This window comes from Apis florea, unplaced genomic scaffold (genome assembly GCF_048593485.1).
Source record: "Apis florea isolate Af1SG1 unplaced genomic scaffold, ASM4859348v1 contig_2350_pilon, whole genome shotgun sequence".
NCBI lineage: Eukaryota > Metazoa > Arthropoda > Insecta > Hymenoptera > Apidae > Apis > Apis florea.
Genome location: NW_028256565.1, coordinates 5,245,539 through 5,266,552, shown reverse-complemented (window position 1 = coordinate 5,266,552; position 21,014 = coordinate 5,245,539). Strand labels below are relative to the sequence as shown.

At 30.7% G+C, this 21,014-nt stretch overlaps 4 protein-coding genes across 7 annotated transcripts; 3 read left to right on the top strand and 1 right to left on the bottom strand.

The window, feature by feature from the left end:
- The first annotated feature begins 9,339 nt into the window (after nt 1-9,339).
- Nucleotides 9,340-13,286, top strand: LOC100865362 (maltase A3). Of its 3 annotated transcripts, none has more exons than XR_015291127.1 (9): nt 9,340-9,857; nt 10,525-10,704; nt 10,789-10,946; nt 11,020-11,154; nt 11,256-11,452; nt 11,525-11,720; nt 11,806-12,260; nt 12,388-12,466; nt 12,546-12,886. XR_015291127.1 is itself a non-coding variant. In XM_086904777.1 (9 exons), the coding sequence occupies exons 1-9, from the start codon at nt 9,692-9,694 to the stop codon at nt 12,778-12,780; spliced, it is 1,863 nt and encodes a 620-aa protein (XP_086760903.1). In that variant the 5' UTR covers nt 9,340-9,691; the 3' UTR covers nt 12,781-13,286. The 3 variants fall into 3 exon arrangements, 2 of the variants coding, with proteins under 2 accessions (XP_086760903.1, XP_086760904.1); XM_086904777.1 differs by having other exon boundaries at nt 12,326-12,466; nt 12,546-13,286; XM_086904778.1 differs by lacking the exon at nt 9,340-9,857 and adding an exon at nt 10,315-10,464 and having other exon boundaries at nt 12,326-12,466; nt 12,546-13,286.
- A 112-nt stretch (nt 13,287-13,398) lies between these two features.
- Nucleotides 13,399-14,759, top strand: LOC105736382 (uncharacterized). The gene is made up of 3 exons (XM_031918542.2): nt 13,399-13,866; nt 14,223-14,413; nt 14,497-14,759. Exons 1-3 carry the CDS (start codon nt 13,572-13,574, stop codon nt 14,497-14,499), a joined length of 489 nt encoding a protein of 162 aa, XP_031774402.2. The 5' UTR covers nt 13,399-13,571; the 3' UTR covers nt 14,500-14,759.
- A 370-nt stretch (nt 14,760-15,129) lies between these two features.
- CD98hc (CD98 heavy chain) lies at nt 15,130-19,090 on the top strand. The gene is made up of 9 exons (XM_012490396.2): nt 15,130-15,702; nt 16,151-16,529; nt 16,605-16,849; nt 16,936-17,061; nt 17,137-17,363; nt 17,434-17,617; nt 17,688-17,914; nt 18,497-18,646; nt 18,761-19,090. Exons 1-9 carry the CDS (start codon nt 15,466-15,468, stop codon nt 18,834-18,836), a joined length of 1,851 nt encoding a protein of 616 aa, XP_012345850.1. The 5' UTR covers nt 15,130-15,465; the 3' UTR covers nt 18,837-19,090.
- On the bottom strand, nt 19,004-20,986 carry LOC100868620 (JNK1/MAPK8-associated membrane protein). 2 transcript variants are annotated; one of them, XM_086904787.1, is made up of 5 exons: nt 20,816-20,986; nt 19,849-20,358; nt 19,605-19,774; nt 19,424-19,500; nt 19,004-19,309 (listed from the first exon to the last, which is right to left on the bottom strand). In XM_086904787.1, exons 2-5 carry the CDS (start codon nt 20,319-20,321, stop codon nt 19,094-19,096), a joined length of 936 nt encoding a protein of 311 aa, XP_086760913.1. In that variant the 5' UTR covers nt 20,322-20,358; nt 20,816-20,986; the 3' UTR covers nt 19,004-19,093. The 2 variants fall into 2 exon arrangements, with proteins under 2 accessions (XP_086760913.1, XP_003696783.1); XM_003696735.4 differs by lacking the exon at nt 20,816-20,986 and having other exon boundaries at nt 19,849-20,792.
- Between the last annotated feature and the right edge of the window lie 28 nt (nt 20,987-21,014).

The window sequence follows — 21,014 nt, the reverse complement described above, 5'->3', positions numbered from 1 at the left end:
TACTATACTTTCACTTCTGTAACGTCTTCGCTTGTTGTGATTTTGAAAAAAAAAAAAAAAAAAAAACGAGAAACATATTATCCAGTCAATCGTCTAATTAGCATTCGTACAAGGATAAACTAAGTTCGATTTAAGTATATTGAAATCGCACGTGATACAAAGTGGTAGCCAGTTCGTTTCTGGTTATAATTCGATTCTTGTGCAAATTATCGCTTTGAAACAAGGTATCTGCATTACCAATAAATTAAAAAAGAGGAATCAAACTTCAAGGTCATACGCACAGCCAGGACCAGTACGTAATTTCAAATTTGAGGAAAAATATTTTTAAAAAAATCTCGTCTTTTCTCTATAGTTTATTCGGTATACGCTAGTTTCGACTTTCGTCAATTGATTAGTCAACCGTATACGCGAAACGACCAATGTACTAGAGAGAATTTTTCGATTTGGACCAAAATCGGAACGAACATTTGGAAAATCGTTTCTCTGCGCGTGAAAAACGTTATCAAAACGTTATCAAAACGTTATTAGCCATAAAGTGAACAAGAAATTCGAACACGCGCTACTTTCGATTCTTGCAACTTATCGAATCGCTCGTATTTTCTTTTCTAAACTGTTTTCGTTCGTGAGAAATATAAGCACAGCTACACACAGCGATATCCGCGAAAAATTTGAAATCACTAATCGCGTTAATCAGAATTCGCGAATTTAACCAAAAGTTAGGTTAGAATTTTGTAACCTCAAAAAAAAAAAAAAAAATTCTTTCTCGTGAAACATCTATCCGTAGTACTAGATTTTAATTAATAATAAAATTAGCGAGGGATTCGATATAACTATTACTATTGAAAAAAAGTGATTTCAAATTTTTTAATCAGTAGCGTGCGCGCGCGTGAACCGGGGCTGGCCATGAACATTCTATGAAATACTAAAACATATTACTAAATTTACTAAACTACTAACGAGATTTCTATTCAAACTTTACTCTCACGAAGAAATCCTATTATACTTATACACTTATCTCTCTTTCTCCAATACTATACATACTATAAGTATATAATTGAAATGAAAAAAAAAAAAAAAAAAAAATGTATTCCTATCTATACCTATTATACACGATCTCTAACTCTTTGATCTTCTATTGTTCTATCTTTGTCTTTACACGCCGTCTTTACTCGTCACTTGCACGATAGATTCGTAGAGAAGGAAGGAAGGAAGAAAGAAACATAAAAAAAAAAAAGAAATTAAAATTATTATTATTATTATTATTATTAAAAGTACACGTAGGACCATTTCGGCTCGCTAGAATCATTCTCTCGTGAAACGCGAGAGGTTCGAAACGCGTTATCGAACGGCCCGACTTCCGACGGCAACAAAACAAACACGGATCGGAAAGAAAAAGAAAAAAGAGATGAGAGAGAAAAAAAAAAGAAAAAGATAAAAGATTCGACACGGAGACGAAACATCGATACTTCAAGAGACTTCAAGAGAGTCGAGCGACTCGATATCTCGCGACACGGTCTCTATTCGCGGCGGTGATATAAATAAGAAAATAGTTGCGGGATGATCGGGTCGTGGATGTTCCTTAGAAACATTTCGAGAACTAAAGTTACACCGTAAGATAGGGAAAACTTTGTAAAGTAGATAGCGGGAAGAAGAGACATAAGCGGGGAAGGAACGCGAAAGGAGGGAGGGGGGGGAGGTGGCCTTTCGAGGGCGCCACTCGAGCTAATGGAAGAAGAAAACAAAATGGACGGAACGGAAGGAGGGATGCACATTGGATACACGAGTTTTGTATATCGTATATAAAACGTAATATATATACACACATACACACACACACAGACACACAAGTACTGCTCGCCAGTAGAGATTATTAAACGATGTATATATGTATTGTTGCGTTATTATTGCCTAACGGTTAAAAAAAAAAAGAAACGACAGGTGCGTTACCACGATCGAGAGAATTGTACAAGATGTTGAAAGAAAAAAAAAAAAAAAAAGAGAGAAACTTTCTTCTTCCTTGCCGTCAGGAGCATCTGTCCGATGATTAGGATGAGTGTAGAGTATTGCGCGTCTATTAAAATTACGTAACGTTGTAAATAAGTAAGATGAAAATTACTGATTTTATGAGATTTACATTATTATGTGTCATCATGATGCGAAATCATTAGGACGATCGATCGCTCGACAACCGGACGGATATATCGTCGCGGTTATATTTTCCAGTTTTAGTTCCTGTTCGACCGTGGTCGATATATTTACAAGCACCGGTTAGCTTAGTTAGGGTATATTATAGAACACTGTAAAGATAATCAATAATATAATTTTTAGCGCTCGTCGAGCAAGAATTCGTCCGATGGTCGCATCGATGACACGGAAAAATTCGTCGTTTCGTTGACCGTTTCCTCGCAGGTCGCTAAGAGGCCTCGAATAATTCTCGCTGTTCGATCGATTGTTAATCGTAAGATCCATACACGGTGGACGAAGACACGCGTCCCTTTTAGCACGTAAGGAAGATAGAAATTAAGCGAAGATGAAGAACGAAAAAGAAAAAAAAGGATCGGGAAGTTGAATGTAAAACAAAAAAAAAAAAAAATTGAAAAAGAAGAAAAAAAAATGAGTTTACATAACGAATACTGCAGAAACGAGGAAACATTCTTCATTTCAATGCCCTGAAACACGGATTCTCCACTCTTCTTCTATCTATCCACCATCTTTCGTCGACCTTTTTATCCCGTTTTTTTCTAATTTCTCCAACTAGAAGAAACCACGATCGTCGCTTCGAATTGTTACGTTTCGATCTCTATAAATTGATTATCACTCTTACCCCTTCTTTCCACGCTTCCTTATCTTCTTTTTCTCTCTCTCTTACTCATCTTTTTTTTTCGATTATATACCAATTCCGAAAGAACGATCCTTTTGCGCACCAACCTCCGTTTTTTTTTTTTTTTTTTTTTTTTTATCTTCTCGACCTCTGCGCCGATACAACGAAATGTGATTACGTTTACGTTGCGCCCGTAAAAGCGTTGGCGAAGCATGATTGTATATCGCTCGAATCAAGAAACTATTTAACTAATCTAGAGACAGCCTCGCGTTGCAGGAAGGTCGAGACTTATCGCGTAATCGCGTACCTCTCTTGAAGAGGTTCGCGAGCAATTAACCCACGCCTAGATAACGCGAGTTATACGAGATAATGAAGGAAAGTCTTGCGATCAGCGTGCCGATCAACCGTTTCATACCACAATTCGTTTCGTTCCTCCTCGATTAGAACGAACTATATTTTTTAATTGCTACACGGTTTGAATCCTGTTTGTGAATATTATTTTACAAATAATACCTGATTATACTATTCACATACGATCTTCGTCCCATTTTTTACATATCGTACCATAGAACGATAAAAATATGAATTTATCTTTTTAGATTCAAAGCAAATTTTCGTCCATTCGAATCATTTTGGAATTTTCGTTTCTGAATTTCCCGCGTAAAATCGAACAAAGGGTTGATTGAAGATGCAAAACGGTTTATCGAAGAAAAATTTTCCGCGTTTATCTGCGGGGGATACGACTTTAGATACGATTCGAGAGATATCCCTATGGAGATTCAAAAGATGCACACGGGAAGAAACGTGGTGCTATCCCCGTTTATGCGAAAGTATCGATCTTTCGGCTTGATTCTTCTAACTATGGAGGAGCGACAATGCTTTATCTTCCGTCTTCTATGTATGATTCCTATTGTACAGAAGAGAAAAGAAAAGGAAAAGAAAAAGAAAGAAGGCCGGAGGACCGGTTCCTTCGAAAAATATCGTTGTAAGACGTTAAGCCGTTTTATGCCTACGCTCATTATTATTGGCATTATTATTATTATTATTATTATTACTATTATTATTATTATTTATTATACTGTCGATCCGACTTTCGTCGTTTGCATCCCTTCGAGCGTTGCTCTTGAACGAAAAAAATTCAAATTCAAGAACAATGGGCGTGCAAACGACGAGGGGGGCGGATAAACGTGTTAATTGTTGATGTACGATCTCGTTGAGAACCCCTGAGGGAAAAAAAAAAAAGAGGAAAAAGAAAACTTTAAAAAGAAACGGAGCCCGTTGCGAGAACGAGAAGAGAATGTGAGCGAGAGTGAGAGAGAGAAAGAGAGGGAGAGAAAGAGAGAGAGAGAGAGAGAGAGCAAGGGAAAAAAGATGGTAACCGCTTGCCTTCGATGCAACGAAAAAAAAAAAAAAATATATAAATTCCTTTTTAAAGCTCGAGAAAAATTAAGAGCCTATTCGAGATCGCAAGTAGGATGTTAAAAAGGAAAAGAAAAGAAAAAAAAAATGCGAAGTTAAGAAAAGATATTTTAGAAAAGACAAACTGTTCTATTATATTATATATAATATACACACACGAGGAAAAATACTATATATATCTATATATTTATTTGTCCTGTTGTATAGTAACAATAACTCGTTGCTTGATCGCAAGCGGATCACGCGTGCCGAAAACAAACAAACAAACAATACGCGATCGACTAAGAATCAATTAATTGTAATTGAGTCGAAAGTGCAAAATATACAGACATTAAATGTTATTTACATCATTGGTCGATTTGATTTCTCAAGTTAGCCTCCCTCGAGTTAGATCGAGATGATCCATTTAGGAAAGAATGGTTCGCGAATAATAATCGTCGATAAATCGTGAAGAAAGTTTCGAAACGAGATATGTCGATCGAACCAAGTTTCCTTCCTCCTCGAAAACGATCTTAACGAGCGTTGGATGGATTCGTTGAATCATTAACCGCCACCTTGAACTTTAATGGCGTTCACGATCCTCGCTAAGTGACCCGTTTTCAGAGAACGACACGTGGCTTAATACTGTTTAATAATTTTCATCCGGTGATCGCCGTGAAATTTTAACGGGTCGTAATTGTTGGTAAACTCTTTCATCACCATTTATCACTCTCGCTAACTCGTCTCTTCTCCTTTGCAAAGACGTTACATCCCCCATTCCTCCTTTTTTCTTTTCCTCCTTTTCCGCTCCGCGAAATTTCGGGAGAGAACGATGAAAAAGCGTGATTACCCCCTGAAAAAGCGAGGTCGGTGTTCCGGTCGGGAACATTCTTTTGGAACGAATTGGGAAGAGCGAAACGTTCGTTGCGCTCGGAACGAACAACGATTCGTTAGGAGGATCGTCGTGAAAGGGAAGAGCAGTAAAAAGGGATGATGGAAAGCGTGAATCGGCGCCCAAATTGTGATCGTTACGACGGGGTATTTTACAATAAGCGGTTTATGAATTTAACCGGCCGGTTTGTGGAAACGCGAAAGTACTAATTGTTTTCCACAGAAGCTTGATTGGCTTCGAAATGGCGCTATTGTGCCGCAACCAACAATGGATCTTCCTTCGAATGAATCGGCTGCATTCCCGCTGCTGATATAATATTGTAGGGGATTTTAGAGAGACGTCGACGCCTAAAGTGACACGGTTCTCCTATTATAACGGCCCGCTTGATAAATAATAAGAGATTCGACGATTAACGAGGCAAGAACTTTTTCCTCGTTTTATCGTTAAGTAGTTTCCCGTGTTGTTCACGAATCGCGCACAAGTATCAAACGTTTCGTCTCTCTTTACGGCAGCATTACGAAATAATCTATTATTTCTTCTTCTTAGAATTCGAAAGGTTTTTATATACTTTAAAGTTGAAGCGACACGATTATATTCTTCGCCCGATGATTTATTTATAAATAAATAAAGAGATAAGAAGAACGTGACGAAGAAATTTCCTTCCAATATTTTTTGCTTCGATATTGCATTATTTTTTTTCCTTTGATCGGGTTAAATTTAACGAGATGTGAAACCTGGATAAATTCCACCGAGTGAACCAAAAACCAATTGAAAAAAATCATCGTTTCTGTCATCGTTTTTCGGCCGGATTACGAGTTGCTCTTCTTTTTTTTTTTTTTTTTTGTTTTGGTTTCTTCCGGTTCTTCGAGAATCCGAATCCTGGCTCATACGTGTATTTAAATTAAAATTGTGCAACGTGATCGTTTCTCCGACGACTGTTTATGAATAAATATTAAGATGGAAGAAAACGTGACAGAATTCTCTTTGAATCTCTTCTCTTTGCCGCTCTCTTTCTCGTTTGATCGGCGAGCTATATACGAAATATGGAATATTTCGACCCGAATAAATTCCATCGACTGAACTGAAAAACCAATCTGTTCCCCTCGATACATTCGGTCCACGTTCAAAAAAAAAAAAAAGAAGCTCGGCCGCCTTCTTTTCCGCCGAGGTATTAATTTCGCTGAAAAGTCGTCGATACGCGATCGATGAAGAACCCGTCGCTCTCTCAATTCGCAAATTAATTTTCATCGCTGAAACAACGTTTCAACGTACGAGTACTCGATCGGTTTTTATTACGTTTCCCGGAATAATGCATCCGTTAATGGCGTCCACCACTGGCCGATAATTTAAGGTGGCCATTCGCCCCCCCGCATTCAATTTCGCGTAATTCACTTCCTGAAACGACACATTTTCGTTCGGAATTCCTTCGATTGTTCGCCGTAGACATTCCACACGCGGAGTCCAGTTGAACGTCTGCAGTTTGAAACGGATAAATAAACCGAGTAATTGCTTCTTCTTTTCTTTTCCTTTTTTTTTTTTTTTTTTTTAATTGGAAAGCAATGGAGCGAGAAGATACAACGGGAAGAAGATATAAATGTTTTCGCTCGAAATATCGTGATAAAACGCGAATTAACTTCCGATTCGTAAATCCCGCCACTATAATGATCGACGATTAACAATTTTCGATTTGTTGGTGAGATATAACTTCCTGTTGAGATAATTTTTTATAAATCAAATTCGATCGCAGGAAGCGGATCTATTTTGAGGATGAAGAGAAATTGTTGGATTAAAGGAAATTCGATTCATCGGGAACGCGTTAGCGCAAAAATTGTATACGCGCGTGGAAGTGATTTTTTTTTTTTACAAATTATATTATACATACACTTAATGCTTTTAAGATAAGATTGTATCACAAACAATTAATTTTTTTTTTTTTTAAATTTTCAGCTTCAGAATGAATTATAGTTAAATACTTGGTGAAGAAGAATTTTCGACGTCGATCGAACCACCTTTTTAAAATCTTTGCTGGAATACCTCGTTCTTTATTTTGGTAAAAAGAATAGAAATTGTGATACGAAAAATTAAACCGTGAATATTTTGAGAGATATTGCATTAGCGGAGATAAAAAGGGGGGCAAATAAATGACGAGTAAAGTTTAAAATAAACGATAATCGGAATAAATTCAATGCCTTGTCGCATAAATGGCTGCTCTCGTCCCGTCAGAATTTAATATCGCCTCTTAAACTAAAGCACTTGAAAATGCACCGCTATCGATATATATATATATATAATCTAACCCTGGATCGATTTTTCTTATTGAAAAATTTTATAGGAAATAGGAATAACCAAACAATCAGATATATAATAATTTCCCATTCATAATTCCATCTGCGATAAGAAAGAAGGATAATTTGGACAAACGAAAAAACTGCGGAAGAAATCGATCAGCTGGTGGGTCATCGTTATCTGACGGCGCTATGCAAATTACATTATTTTTCTTTTCGACGTGAGGGGACAAACGATATCTCACTGTCCATTATGAACAGCCGAGAAGCGAACAGATCTATCTCTGAATCCTATATACGTAGAGAGAGGATATGTTTCCTGATGGAAAACGGTGTATATTTCCCTGAACGAAAAACGTATCGCCATTATTCGAATTATTGTGGATATTAGTTATTTAAAAGACGAATACTTGTGTTATAAACGAGTTATGAAAGAGCCATTGAGGATTGAAAATGAAAAAAGGAAGATTATTTGTAAAGCAAACCACGTATGTAATGTAAATAAATTTTTTACATACGTAGAAATTATTTAACGCGTGGTGTGACTTTGTGATAATTTGTATTGTCAATACGGTGTACGCAAATAAATGGTGAACTGCGTGTGCCGATTAATAATTCGTTCCATGCGTGATGAAACGATGAAGAAGAACAAAATGATCGAATTTTCAATACTGTCAATTCGTTGTTTTACCGTGTCCCAACAACTCGTCCATACGATAAATAACCAACCAATTCTACAACCAATCTCTTTCAAATTATTTGGAAGTATTTGGACCGCCATCGATTTTGTGTTTGAATTAAATTTAAAGTAATTTGTACGTACGTACAAGTAATAGATTGAGTAAAAAATATCAGATCAAGAAATTAAAGAATTAAAGATCTTCGTCTTGTTCGAATGCATGCAAAAGTGTGCGTATTGTGTATTCAATGGACAACTATATTTCAGGAACGCTTGAAAAAACATAACATAAAACACTTGGAGCACATTTTCTTTAATCTTTCATAATTCACAGTGTGAGATATGCTGGGCCATTTATACGATGTATTTTATTTTAATCTTCTTTATGAGTACAATCCCTAAATCTATATATCGCGAATTTACGAATCATCTCGACGAATAACGATGGAACGAATCGCAGAATCGTAAGAGGCTTACACGTTGAATTAGATGACGCAATAAGGCATTCCGTGGTCAGTTGAACGTGCGAAAGTTGGCTCGGTCGGAAACCGAGAAAGGGTTAACCGCGAGAATGAATTACCAGGAGGCGAGGGTCGGATGAATTTTGTTGAAATACGAACGAAATAGGAACGGAGATAATGTATTTTTCGAATGGCACGCCACCGCTCGCCTTTTTACTCGCCGCGCAGACCGAATTAAAACGATGCTGTGCCGCGACGCGTCGTGTTTTTACAAGTTGCGGGCGGAGTTTTAATTAAGCGGAAATCGATGGAATTAATTACGGCGAGCGTACAATTTCTGGCTGGCAGAAACGGTGATGGTGCTCGATGCGGCAAAAGAGGATAAAAAGGAAACTTGGTGTTAAAAATACGACGGATAATTTATTCACGATACTCGGCTATCGAATGAATCGATGGACTTGAATTTTTAACAGATGTGATCGAGTAAAAAATTCGAAGTAATCGATGCTATCTACCTGACAAAACTTTATTTAGGATAAGCGCCAGGAATGCCAGAAAAATCTTCTTCTTGGCAACGATGTTCCAAGTTTTCGTCTTGAGTATTCATTGTGTGTCGTGTCAATAGCTATGACGACAATGATCTCTCGAACGAGTAATTCTCGATACGAAAGCAGCAAGTTTTAACGCGAAAAAGATGGCAAGATAAAATTGCATAACGTAGGTTGATTAAATCTTAGGCTATCTATTACTTTGAAAAAAGATATAAAGAGCTCAAAAAAATTTTATCTCTTTTTTATTTTCAGTTGAAATCATCAGTTGGTATCTTCAACGCAGACACATTTTTCAAGCAATTTGTATAATTATATCCCTTTCGCAACGGAGCTGGTATTAAATTTTCCTCTTCACTGGTCAAATAAAAATTTATCGCGATGGATGACTCGTCGTGACGATAGGGATTAAAGGAATATTTCGGTATTCGTAACACGTAAATAATGACACGGCTACACCTTATACAGAACAAGGAATAAGAGCGATAAGGATATAGGAATCATCGTGATAGCGATAGATAAAGCGATAACCCGATTTCTGCCAAAAATATATATAATAGGGCCGAATCGTGGATCATGGATCGAAGTTTCAACGACAATTGACGAAATGGATCACTATTGTGTTTTTATACGATTAATTCTGAGTATTCTTCTTATGGGATCGAGCAATTCCAAATTGATCGACAAGCAATGGTGGGAAACCGCTTTGATTTATCAAATTTGGCCGAGAGGATTTCAAGACAGTGATGGAAATGGCGAGGGTGATTTAAAAGGTACGTTATAAATGTAAATCTACAGATGTGTTGTAAATAAATTATAAATATCGAGATTTCGAATTAATTGAAAAATATGGTATTTGATAGTAATTCATTGGATAGCGAGTACATATGAAAATGGAACATGATATTGTTAGCAATAAAATTTTATTTAATTTTGAATCTTAGAAAGCTGATGGAAATTTGGAAGTTTATTTGTTTGAAATAAATTTTAAATAATGCTTCTTATAAGAACGTTTATTGTTATTTATATGTAAATATGATAGTATAAATATAGTGATTTTATGAAATTTATCATAAATTTATTCTTGAAAATTATAGCGAACGTATTGTAAACGTTAAATGCGCGAAACATTAATCTCACGGGATTGTGTTAGGGTAGGTCTCGATTATCATTCGTTGGTCATGTATGATATGTACCAACTGAAGTTCAAATTTTTCACATGTCATAGATAAAATTTTTATGTTATCATACGATGGAAATAATTATTTTATTCATTGATCTAGAAATTATTATGAAGAATATAATGCTATAATTTTAATATTTTTGAAATATAGACGAGAAACATATGAGGAAATAAATATTTTATGATTTATAAAAAATGTATGTACAAATATTTAATGTAAAAAAATATAATTTAAATAAGTCTCTAATGTCATACAGGTATCATAAATCGTCTCGATTATCTGAAAGGCCTTGGAATAGATGCAATTTGGTTGAACCCTATTTATTCATCACCACTTATAGATTCTGGATACGATATTTCCAATTATACTGACATTCATCCTCTATTTGGTAATCTCCAGGATTTTGATGAGCTTATAAGAGAAGCACATAATCGTGGTATGTCTCAATAATATAATTGATATAATTTATTTATCCATTATGTAAATATCAATTTTTTTTTAACAAAATAAAATATTTTAGATCTGAAGGTAATTTTAGATATAGTACCAAATCATTCAAGCGATCAACATGAATGGTTTATACTGTCAAGTAAAAATATTAAACCTTATAATGACTATTACATTTGGGCAAATGGATTTACAGATGAAAGGAAGAAAAATAATCCTCCTAATAATTGGGTAACTTTTTTTTAATTAATTAAATGATTTTGAGAAATTAATACTTGATAAATTAATATTATTTTTAATTTAGGTAAGCACTTACAATGATGAAAAGGGATCTGCATGGACATGGCACGATAATAGAAAGCAGTGGTACTATCATAAATTTCATAAATCCCAACCTGATCTGAATTTAAGAAATGAAAATGTATTGCAAGAATTACTGGTAAAGCATTTTCATTATGATAACATAAGTAAATAAATTTTATATACATAATTTATATATATACACATTATATATAACAATTTATTTTCTTATGTTTTCAGAATATTTTCAGCTTTTGGTTAAAGAAAAATGTTGATGGTTTTCGAATCAGTGCAGTGTCATATTTCTATGAAGATATAGATTTAAAAGATGAATTTAAAGGAAATGGAACAACTGGATTACCAGAAAACACAGCTCTTGTATATAAGTTTCGCTCATATATTGATGATTGGGTAAAGAAAAATAATGCAACTTCAAAGTATGTATAGAAATATTAAAGGTCTTATTTTAATTTATAGTCTTCATATTAAAATGCCGTAACTATTTTCAGATTATTAATTGCTGAATCTTATGATTCTGATGAAGTGTTAATATCACTTTATGGTAATTCAACACACAATGGAATTCCACCTTTTAATTTCCGATTGATTACTTCAGTTCATAATACAAGTACTGCTGAGCATATTAGAAATGTTTTGGAAAATTGGTTTAAAAAAATTCCTAACAAAGCAAGCACAAATTGGGTGGTAAGAATGCATATATTGCAATAATAATTTTCTGCAATAATAATTTTGAAAAGAGAATCTAAAAAGATGATCTATATAATTTTAGCTTTCCAATCATGATAATTCAAGAGCAGCCTCAAGGATCGGATTAAATCGCGTAGATGGACTTCATATGCTTAATTTACTGTTACCTGGTCAAGCATATACTTATTATGGAGAAGAGATTGCTATGTTAGATAGAAAAATGTTATGGAATGAAACAATCGATCCTATGGGTTGTTCAAGAACGAAGGAAACATATGCAAATTATTCCAGAGATCCTGCAAGGACACCAATGCAATGGAACTCTAGTATCTCAGCAGGATTTTCGTCTAATGAAACTACATATCTTCCTCTTCATCCAGATTATATAGAAAGAAATGTTGAAGCTCAGCAATATAAATCACATAGTAATTTGAATACATATAAATTACTTGCTGCTCTTAGGAAGGATAAAGTATTTACTCATGGAGATTATGAATTTGCAACTTTAAATGATGGTCGCATATTTATTTTTAAAAGGTATGTAATGATATTACATATATTCAATAAATATTCAATAAGTATTTAATTTTATTTTTTATTAGATCTTTAGAAAATAATCCTACATATTTTATTGTTATTAATTTGGGCCTACGATATGAAACAGTTAATTTAATGTCACTATATCCGAATTTTGAAGATCCTCTGGATATTATTATCGCTTCTAGTAATGCTGTTCACGTTACGTAAGCATTATCTCTTCTATCAGAAAAGATTATTTTTTGTTAACTATTCACAAAGATAATTGAATAATTTATTTATTAGATCAACTATTTCACCAAAAAACATTATACTCACAGCAAATGCGGCATTAGTATTAAAAGCTGACACATGCAATTGTAATACATCTGAAGGAAATAATACAAGTGAAACAACTACAATTTCTACATCGACGACAACTAGAAAAAATTCAGCTGCTATTTGTTCATCAATAATACATATAATAACAAGTATAAGTATTACAGTAACATTATTATTTAACTTTTCATCATTTTACTAATTTAAATTTTATAGAATAAAAAATTTAGTTAGAATTAAAATAATAATAGTTAAACGAAATATTTTTGTATTAATAAGAGCTTATAAATACAAAAATAACGAATGTATATTTAATTTTATATTAATCCATCCCATTTTATATATATTAAATATATCTTAGAGATATGAAATTTATTTTTGATAACAGAGGCATCAGCCTCAAACGTTAATATTCTGGTTCTAAAGTACTGCTATAATTTATATTAATAACAACACAAGTACTATTCAAGTACGTTCACGAAACAATCAATGAATTGAATGACTCATAATAAACTAAGTATGGTCTCAGGTAGTGGCATATGTCGTTTATAAATCAGTTGTATTTAAAATTATAAATTATAGATTATGATAAAAAATAAATCTTATTTGCGTTTATATAATTATACATCTAATAACGATATAAGTATTATTGATTGTTTAAAATGCAAACGAATGTGAAGTAAGGCAAAATAAAAATTTCAAACAGTTCATTGTCTTGTAAACAGTAAGAACATATCCCTCATTGAATTTGTGATTATAAATAGTGCATTGTAATTTAAAATATTACATTTATGTCATTCAGTTAATCATTTATATATAGATTCCTTTTTAAGCAGAAAAACAGGGTTTAAATAAACGCAAATACATTCAATAAACGTATCTCTCGTAAGATAAGCACAAAAGACAAACAGTAATAGGGGCAGCAAAAGAAATTTCACTGCTATCTATCATTCAATTGCTATCTATTCATGTCTATATTTATCGCGAACAGAAATGTCGTATTCGTCTTCATTGTCTGGTTTTGTAATACCGATCATTAACAGTCAGCCTAAATACTTAAGTAGTGTAAACACAAATATTTTTATTGAATCGGAAAGCAAACGAACGTGCGAAGGAAGAAATGATAATTCAAGAAATCTGTTAATCACTCGTTACAATAGTGAAAAATACGAAGAATACGAAAAGGAATACAAAACAATGGGATCTGCAGAAACTACTTACCTTTTTTGTGACAAATCGATTTATGAAGGTGTACAATTTGGTGGATCCGAACAGAAAAAAGACACAGGTTTGACATCACTATACACAAAACATGCAAAGTACGCGTACAGTAAGAGAATGATATTTGAATGAAATCTCAAATTTAAATTCAACCAATCATAACATATATGCTCGCGCATTCATGTGCCATGTGCAATTCGAGACCGGAAGTTCATAAATTAAAATATTGAATCTAGATTCGATCAATTAAAATTATATCTTATAATTTATGCGTACAATTAAAAAACATAAAACAAAATGTACGTATTTAAATCATAGTTTAAAAAATATATTAAATTGTTGATGAATTAAAATTTAAATTTAAAGAATAATAAAACAAAAAAATATTTGTTTAAATACATATAAAGAAAATCTTTTTTCTAGAATTAGTGAGCGATAATTTTAAATATTATACAATTGATCCAATATGTATGAACATTCGTCTCTGCATATTTTGGTTTTTATGGGCGATGTTAATAATAGTAATTATTATATCCATTTTATCTCATTGTTGCTTTATATCAAAAATATGTCACAATACCGAGGATATAATTATTGTAAATGTAACAAATACAGTAAGTATTAAATTATTTAAGTAATAAATTTTGTTTATCTTTACTCTCATGTTTTATAATTATTTTAATTTATTTTGTTTCAGTAAACTTTCCAAATTTGAATTAATATAATATACAATCCTGTTTCCAATCTTTCTGAATAAGTCAATAAATAAAAAATCGATTTATAAAGATGGTATATTTTTTGTATTATTGACAAGATATAAAATAATCATTTAGTTCTTTATTTTCGATAGAATTACTATTAAATGAAATTATAAAAAGATATAGAATATTTTCAAAATAATATCTTTAAATATTTTGCAATTGTAATTTCGAAATATCCAATAAAAACGAATTTTGTCGACGAAGTATTACACACACATATATACCATATATAGATATATCTTCTGCACTGTTCTTTCGTGCAAGTATTCTATTCGTCGGTGGAATCATTGAATCGAAAGGGGAGACTTTACATCAGTACTGGATTATAAAAAAACAGAACCCCATACAAAACGATTACTTCCAACAATTTTTTTAATAATTTTATATATAAAATAATATTTCTAATTCTAAATTTTTTTATATATTTTTTAACTTTTTTTTATTTTTTTTAATTAACTATTTTATATTTATTAATATATTTTAATATATAATATATATGAAAACATCTTTATCAAATTAATATAATTATCTACTTTTATTTAAATAAAAATTATTTATTTAATATATGAAAAAATTATGACATTTTTTAATTTTTATAATATATTATAAATCTCAATATTATTTACTTTGAAATTATGAAATTATGATATTTTGGTGCAAGAATAGCCGTCCCTGATTTTACTTTGTGTCTGATGTTTGTAGTAGTAAAGTAAATAGGTGTAGTGACAAAAAGAGAATAAGAACCAACCAGACATCTTCATGGCTTAAAACGCGTTTGTTCAGTCATTCTTGACGCTCAGGGTGCCTAAGATTCATCAGAAGTTTATTAAGAAAAAAAGAATTTTCGCACATCCCCATCATATAAGATAATTCAAGCACGACCTTGGTTTTGTTCGATAATCATAATGGAGAGTGGGAGGTTGAATTTAGATAGTGTCGAAGCGAATGGGAACGCGAAAGAAACGGCAGTTGTCGCTACTGCTACATATAAGGCGTTACCGGACGACGATACTGCTAGACAAGACAAAGTAGAAAATATTACAATGGGAAAACCAAATAATGAAAACGAGATTGATGATGGGGTCCACGAAAAAATGCTCAAGGATGAGAGTAAAATTTCTCCTATAAAAGATACGACCGAGGTATGTTCATAAGCATATTCTTGAAAAATGTCTTAATCTACACGATCAATAAAATGTGCCACTTTCATATAATTAAAAAATTATCTTTCTCTTTTTTATCATTATTATCATTATTATTTTTGTTTTGTACAAAAATTCCTTTTTTTACAATAGTTTTTAATTTTATCTATTCGCCATTTTTTTTGTTCAATAATAAGAAATAATCAATTTACTTTCGAATTTTAAATAACTTTCTAATCCTTTTTCATATGTTTCATGTGTTCCATGTTTTATAATATTCTAAATTTATTATTTGAAAGTAAATATTTTTTGTTATTACATCATCTTGTATAGATGTTTTACAAAAACTAGAGAGTAAAGTTAGAATAAAAAAATTCGGGAAATAATCATGATTGATTGCATATCAAATTTATTAATTTCTTATATGATATATTATTATTTCAAATAGGTAAAATTTATTTCCGAAAATGGAGATACTAAAATTGATATTGAAACAGTTAAGCAAGCTCTGTCTGGAATGGGAAAAGAAGAATTAATGAAATTTGCTAATGATCCATTTTGGATTCGATTAAGATGGTTCTTATTTGTTACTTTCTGGTTACTTTGGGTAGCTATGCTAGCTGGTGCTATAGCTATTGTGGTAATGGCTCCAAAATGTACAGCACCAAAACCTAAAGAATGGTGGGAGAGAAGTTCTATTGTTCAATTAGATCCTGTTGAGACAAACACTCATGATCTAAAAGGTGTAGAATCTTTGTTAAATGTATTGAAAGAGCAAAACGTAGATGCAATTTCTCTTGCTTCCATAGTTAAAGAAAGTTTAACAGGTAAATATATAATTTTTACATATTTTTACATATAATTAATATAAATAACAGATAACATGGCATTTTAAAAAATAGGAGGAACAGAAGATTTCAAAAATATTAAACCAGAATTGGGAACTCTAAGTGATTTGGAAACTCTTATAAAAGCTGCAAAAGATAGAGAACAATATATTATTTTAGAATTAGATCCAAGTCATACATCAATTGAACATCCTTGGTTTAAACGTTCTATTGAGAGAGAAGAACCATTCTCATCTTATTATGTTTGGGCTGATGCAAAAATAACATCTGATGGAAGACGTAATCCACCTAATAATTGGGTTAGTTATAATTTTTCAAACTGTAATTAATTTGTATTCTTAAAAAATACATTTTATTATATATATTATTATATAAACTATTTTAGCTAAGTGTATATGGAGGATCAGCGTGGGAATGGAATGAACAAAGAGCACAATATTATTTTCATCAATTCAATAAAACACAACCTGAATTAAATTATAATAATCCAACAGTAGTAGCAGAATTTTCTGTAAGTTATTTTTCTATTCTTTTTTATATAGAGATGCAAAAATGTACTTAATAATGCTTCATTCTTAATCCTTAGGATATTTTAAGTCATTGGATAAAATTAGGAATAAGTGGATTTCGTTTAGCTAATATTCAATATTTAATTGAAGATCCAAATCTTCATGATGAATTCAGAAGTGTTATACCTACTGAAGCAGATAATTATAATTCTTTAGTACATGCTTATACAAGAGATCGTCCAGAAAATGTTGGTATCTTAACAAAATGGCAAGAAAGAATTTATAATGAAACAGAAAATAAAGGGTTGGTTATCCTTCATAATTGTATATATAGTGTATATATATATATATATTTCAAACAAAAATTTTTCCAGATTTTTTGCTCTTCAAGATGATATTGGTACTGACATGCTTGAAGTTTATAATGAGAAAAAAAGACTAATTGATACCCCACAAAATTCATTATTCCTTACAACTGCAGATAGCAGTATAAATGCCACAACCTTACAGCGTGGTATTTCTCATTGGCTTAATTTCACTTCTTGGCCTGCTTGGGATGTAAGTCAATATGAAATATTCATAAAATTTATATTATATTATATATTATATATATTATATTATTTTTTAGATCAATGGTAAAAAACATAGTTTGAGAGAAAGAATGCCTGCAGATATAGCAGATAGTTTAACGCTCATGATATTACTTTTACCTGGAACACCTGTGCTAAAATTGAATGATACTTTATCTGCAAAAGATGCCTTTGCAACTTTATCTAAAGCACGAGAAAGCTTAACATTCCTTTATGGAGAGACAATGCTCAAGACTATTAATGGAAGTGTATTTGTATACACAAGGTAATATAAGTATTTTCTTTTTTTTAATATTGACAATATTTTTTTTTCATTCATACATCTGAATAATATATCTTTATAATTTTATAACAATAACAACAACAACAATAACAATAATAATATAATAATAAAAATTGATAAAAGTTATATCTTTTAGAAACAAAATTAACTAATTGAAATATTTATTTATGTTAAAAAGAGTTCAATCACAATTGCTATCAATTATCTTAATTATGCTTTAATACTATACTTAATCTTCAAATAGTTCATATACATTATATACATCTCACATTATATACATATACATTTCACATTATTGACAATAATGTACTACATAATTTACTAACCAAAGATCAATTTACCCTGTTCCACGCTTCCTTCTATGCAACGCAGGAGCTGGTGAGTTCTGTTACTAACATATAGCATGAAACCTGTAAAAATTTTTCTGTAAAAATAACTTCAAATATTAATGATTTTAACTAACAAATAATAAAATATTAATTTATTTATCATTTTTGAAAACCGAGCCAATTATTTTTTCTTATTATGCACATAAAAATATTGAATTAAAAATAAATTATTTAGGTTAAAGAGCGGCAATCCTGGTTACTTAGTAGCGTATCAATCGGCAGAAGAACCTACTGTCGTGGACTTTTCTATAATACCACAAATTTCTGAAGAAGTTAGTGTAATTGCATATAGTCCTAATTATGTGCAAGATGGTGAAACAATAAGGTAATATTATTTCATAATTATTATTTATTTTATTTTTTTATTTATTTATAAGACATTAAAAAATTATTTTATAAATTATATATATAAATTTTAATAAAACTTTTTTTTTTACAGAACAAAATTGCCTTCTAATAAGGTTCCTATATCAGCCAAGAGTACAATTGTTTTAACATTTGTTCCAAAAAATTAATTATGAGATAAAAAATATTATTGATTAATATTAATCTCATGTTTATTATGCTTATACTATTATATATTATAGCATTTATTATAAATAATTATGTACTGCTTTTATGAATAATATCATTAAATGTGATGCATGATTAATTAAATATGAAAAAAAAATATATATGGAAATTCTATAATTAACTCATCATTTATTACTTAAGAAAAAAATGTTTTTTTAATCATGATCAAATCAACAATAAATAGTTTCACAATATATATTTATTCAATATGAAGTTTATGTGGGTCTGTAAATCTTGCTGTAAGAATATAAAACAATGCAGGTAAAGGAACTAAAGCAAGCATTGCTGGATGAATACCAAAACCACGAAAAGTTGCTGCAGCCATTAATCCATATCCATATAAAAGCCAATGACCTAAAATAACTATTGCATTTTTCATATCTGATACACAACTTAATAATAATGCTTTCATTGACTGGAAAAAAAAATAAAAATTAATAATAAAACATGAATTGTGGATTATATTATATTAAATATATTAATTAATTTAAAAATATAGTTAAATATAAATAATAAAAAAAAATATTACCTGATTTAATTTAAGTGAAAAATGTGCTGCATTAGATAATACAGATAATATTATAGTTATATATGGAAATGAATAATCTGTAAAAACAATTATTAGAAATATAGAGATACATAATTTACATATAATTTTAATAATTAAATAATTTATAGAAATATATCATTTCTCAAATTGTTTCACTTACATATAAGACCACCACCAACTGCATGTAGTAATGCTAAAATAGGATAAAAATAAAGAGCAGCATAAATTGAAAATTTTCCTTGTCTTGGTAAAAATTTCTTGGCTACAATTGGTCTTATTATTAACATAATAGCTGTTCCTAGAGCATAAAAAATGAACACCATAGTGTACCTAAGAATTAAATGATTATTTAATTTTTCAAATTGAATAACGTTAAATAAATTAATGATTAAAAAATTACTAACAAAGGATAAACAGCTTCTTGTGTACAATGTAAAGTTTCTTCATAATTTGGACTAGGATTGTGTAATAATGTATACCAATCTGAAAGTTTCATAGCTCTACATGATCTAACTTTAAAACTACCTACAGGATCTGTCAATTGTAAAGTAATTAGAGATGCAGAAACAACTTCCAATAAAGCAGACAAATGTAATGCAATCACTTTCTTAGGTATATTACGCTGGTTAGATACCATATCAATACAAAACCAATGTAGTACCAATGCTACTAATGCCATAAATCCTAGATAGAGCCAATCATAAAGCATTGGTTCATCATCACAGGGTACACATATTGAAGAGGCATTTGCTCTAAATCCTCGAGGACATGCACCACAGTCACTCCAATTTCCATCTGATAATAATTCTCTTCCACAATATAATCCAGGACATCGAGTAAACAAATTTAATGCATTTGATTTTGGTATTGAGCACATGAAGAATTAGATGAAAAAACAATATTTATTAATATTTCTGAAATTTATAACGCGTTTTTTTAAATTTTAAAATATACATTAACAAATACACTTTATTTTTAACAGCATAATATAAGTATTTAAAGGTTAAATATCGAATACAACAAATTATATTCCATATAATATAATGACATAATCTTATAATATGTCATCAATTTCAAAATTTATTTTAAATAATAAAAATACGCTATTTTTATGAAAGCACTTTGTTTTTAAAATTTAACAATGTGTTATGATAACTTGTAAAAGTTTGTAAACTATGAAGTATGTAACGATATTTGTCAATTATGTATTATGGATCGGTAATATCAAATATATATTAATACAAAATATAACAACAAACATAATACATAAAATAAGAAAATGACTTTATAAATGCAAATAATTTTAAAAAAATATTAAAATTGTGAAATAAATAAAAATATATAATATATAAAATATAACTTTACACATACATATATATATAGATATTATATACATTATAAATATAAATTAATATATAATACAACAATGTATCAAAAAATCTTAGAAACAAATTTATAAATTATTTTCTATTATTTTTCTAACATAAAAGTACCAACTATAAAATATATTGTATAGTTATATTAAGCTAAGTTCATAGAAACGGAAGCAATTGATAATAAATTATCAATA

What these genes read in the sequence shown, in the direction of transcription:
- LOC100865362 (XM_086904777.1), top strand. Translation starts at nt 9,692, where the DNA reads ATGGATCACTATTGTGTTTTTATACGATTAATTCTGAGTATTCTTCTT. An exon ending in ATGTATTGCAAGAATTACTG is followed by an intron (nt 11,155 to 11,255) that starts GTAAAGCATTTT and finishes TTATGTTTTCAG; the next exon opens with AATATTTTCAGCTTTTGGTT. An exon ending in CGCATATTTATTTTTAAAAG is followed by an intron (nt 12,261 to 12,325) that starts GTATGTAATGAT and finishes ATTTTTTATTAG; the next exon opens with ATCTTTAGAAAATAATCCTA.
- CD98hc (XM_012490396.2), top strand. Translation starts at nt 15,466, where the DNA reads ATGGAGAGTGGGAGGTTGAATTTAGATAGTGTCGAAGCGAATGGGAAC. An exon ending in AGTGTATTTGTATACACAAG is followed by an intron (nt 17,915 to 18,496) that starts GTAATATAAGTA and finishes TAAATTATTTAG; the next exon opens with GTTAAAGAGCGGCAATCCTG. An exon ending in CAAGATGGTGAAACAATAAG is followed by an intron (nt 18,647 to 18,760) that starts GTAATATTATTT and finishes TTTTTTTTACAG; the next exon opens with AACAAAATTGCCTTCTAATA.
- LOC105736382 (XM_031918542.2), top strand. Translation starts at nt 13,572, where the DNA reads ATGTCGTATTCGTCTTCATTGTCTGGTTTTGTAATACCGATCATTAAC. An exon ending in CGAACAGAAAAAAGACACAG is followed by an intron (nt 13,867 to 14,222) that starts GTTTGACATCAC and finishes TCTTTTTTCTAG; the next exon opens with AATTAGTGAGCGATAATTTT.
- LOC100868620 (XM_086904787.1), bottom strand. Translation starts at nt 20,321, where the DNA reads ATGTGCTCAATACCAAAATCAAATGCATTAAATTTGTTTACTCGATGT. An exon ending in CAAGAAGCTGTTTATCCTTT is followed by an intron (nt 19,775 to 19,848) that starts GTTAGTAATTTT and finishes TTTAATTCTTAG; the next exon opens with GTACACTATGGTGTTCATTT. An exon ending in AGTTGGTGGTGGTCTTATAT is followed by an intron (nt 19,501 to 19,604) that starts GTAAGTGAAACA and finishes TTGTTTTTACAG; the next exon opens with ATTATTCATTTCCATATATA.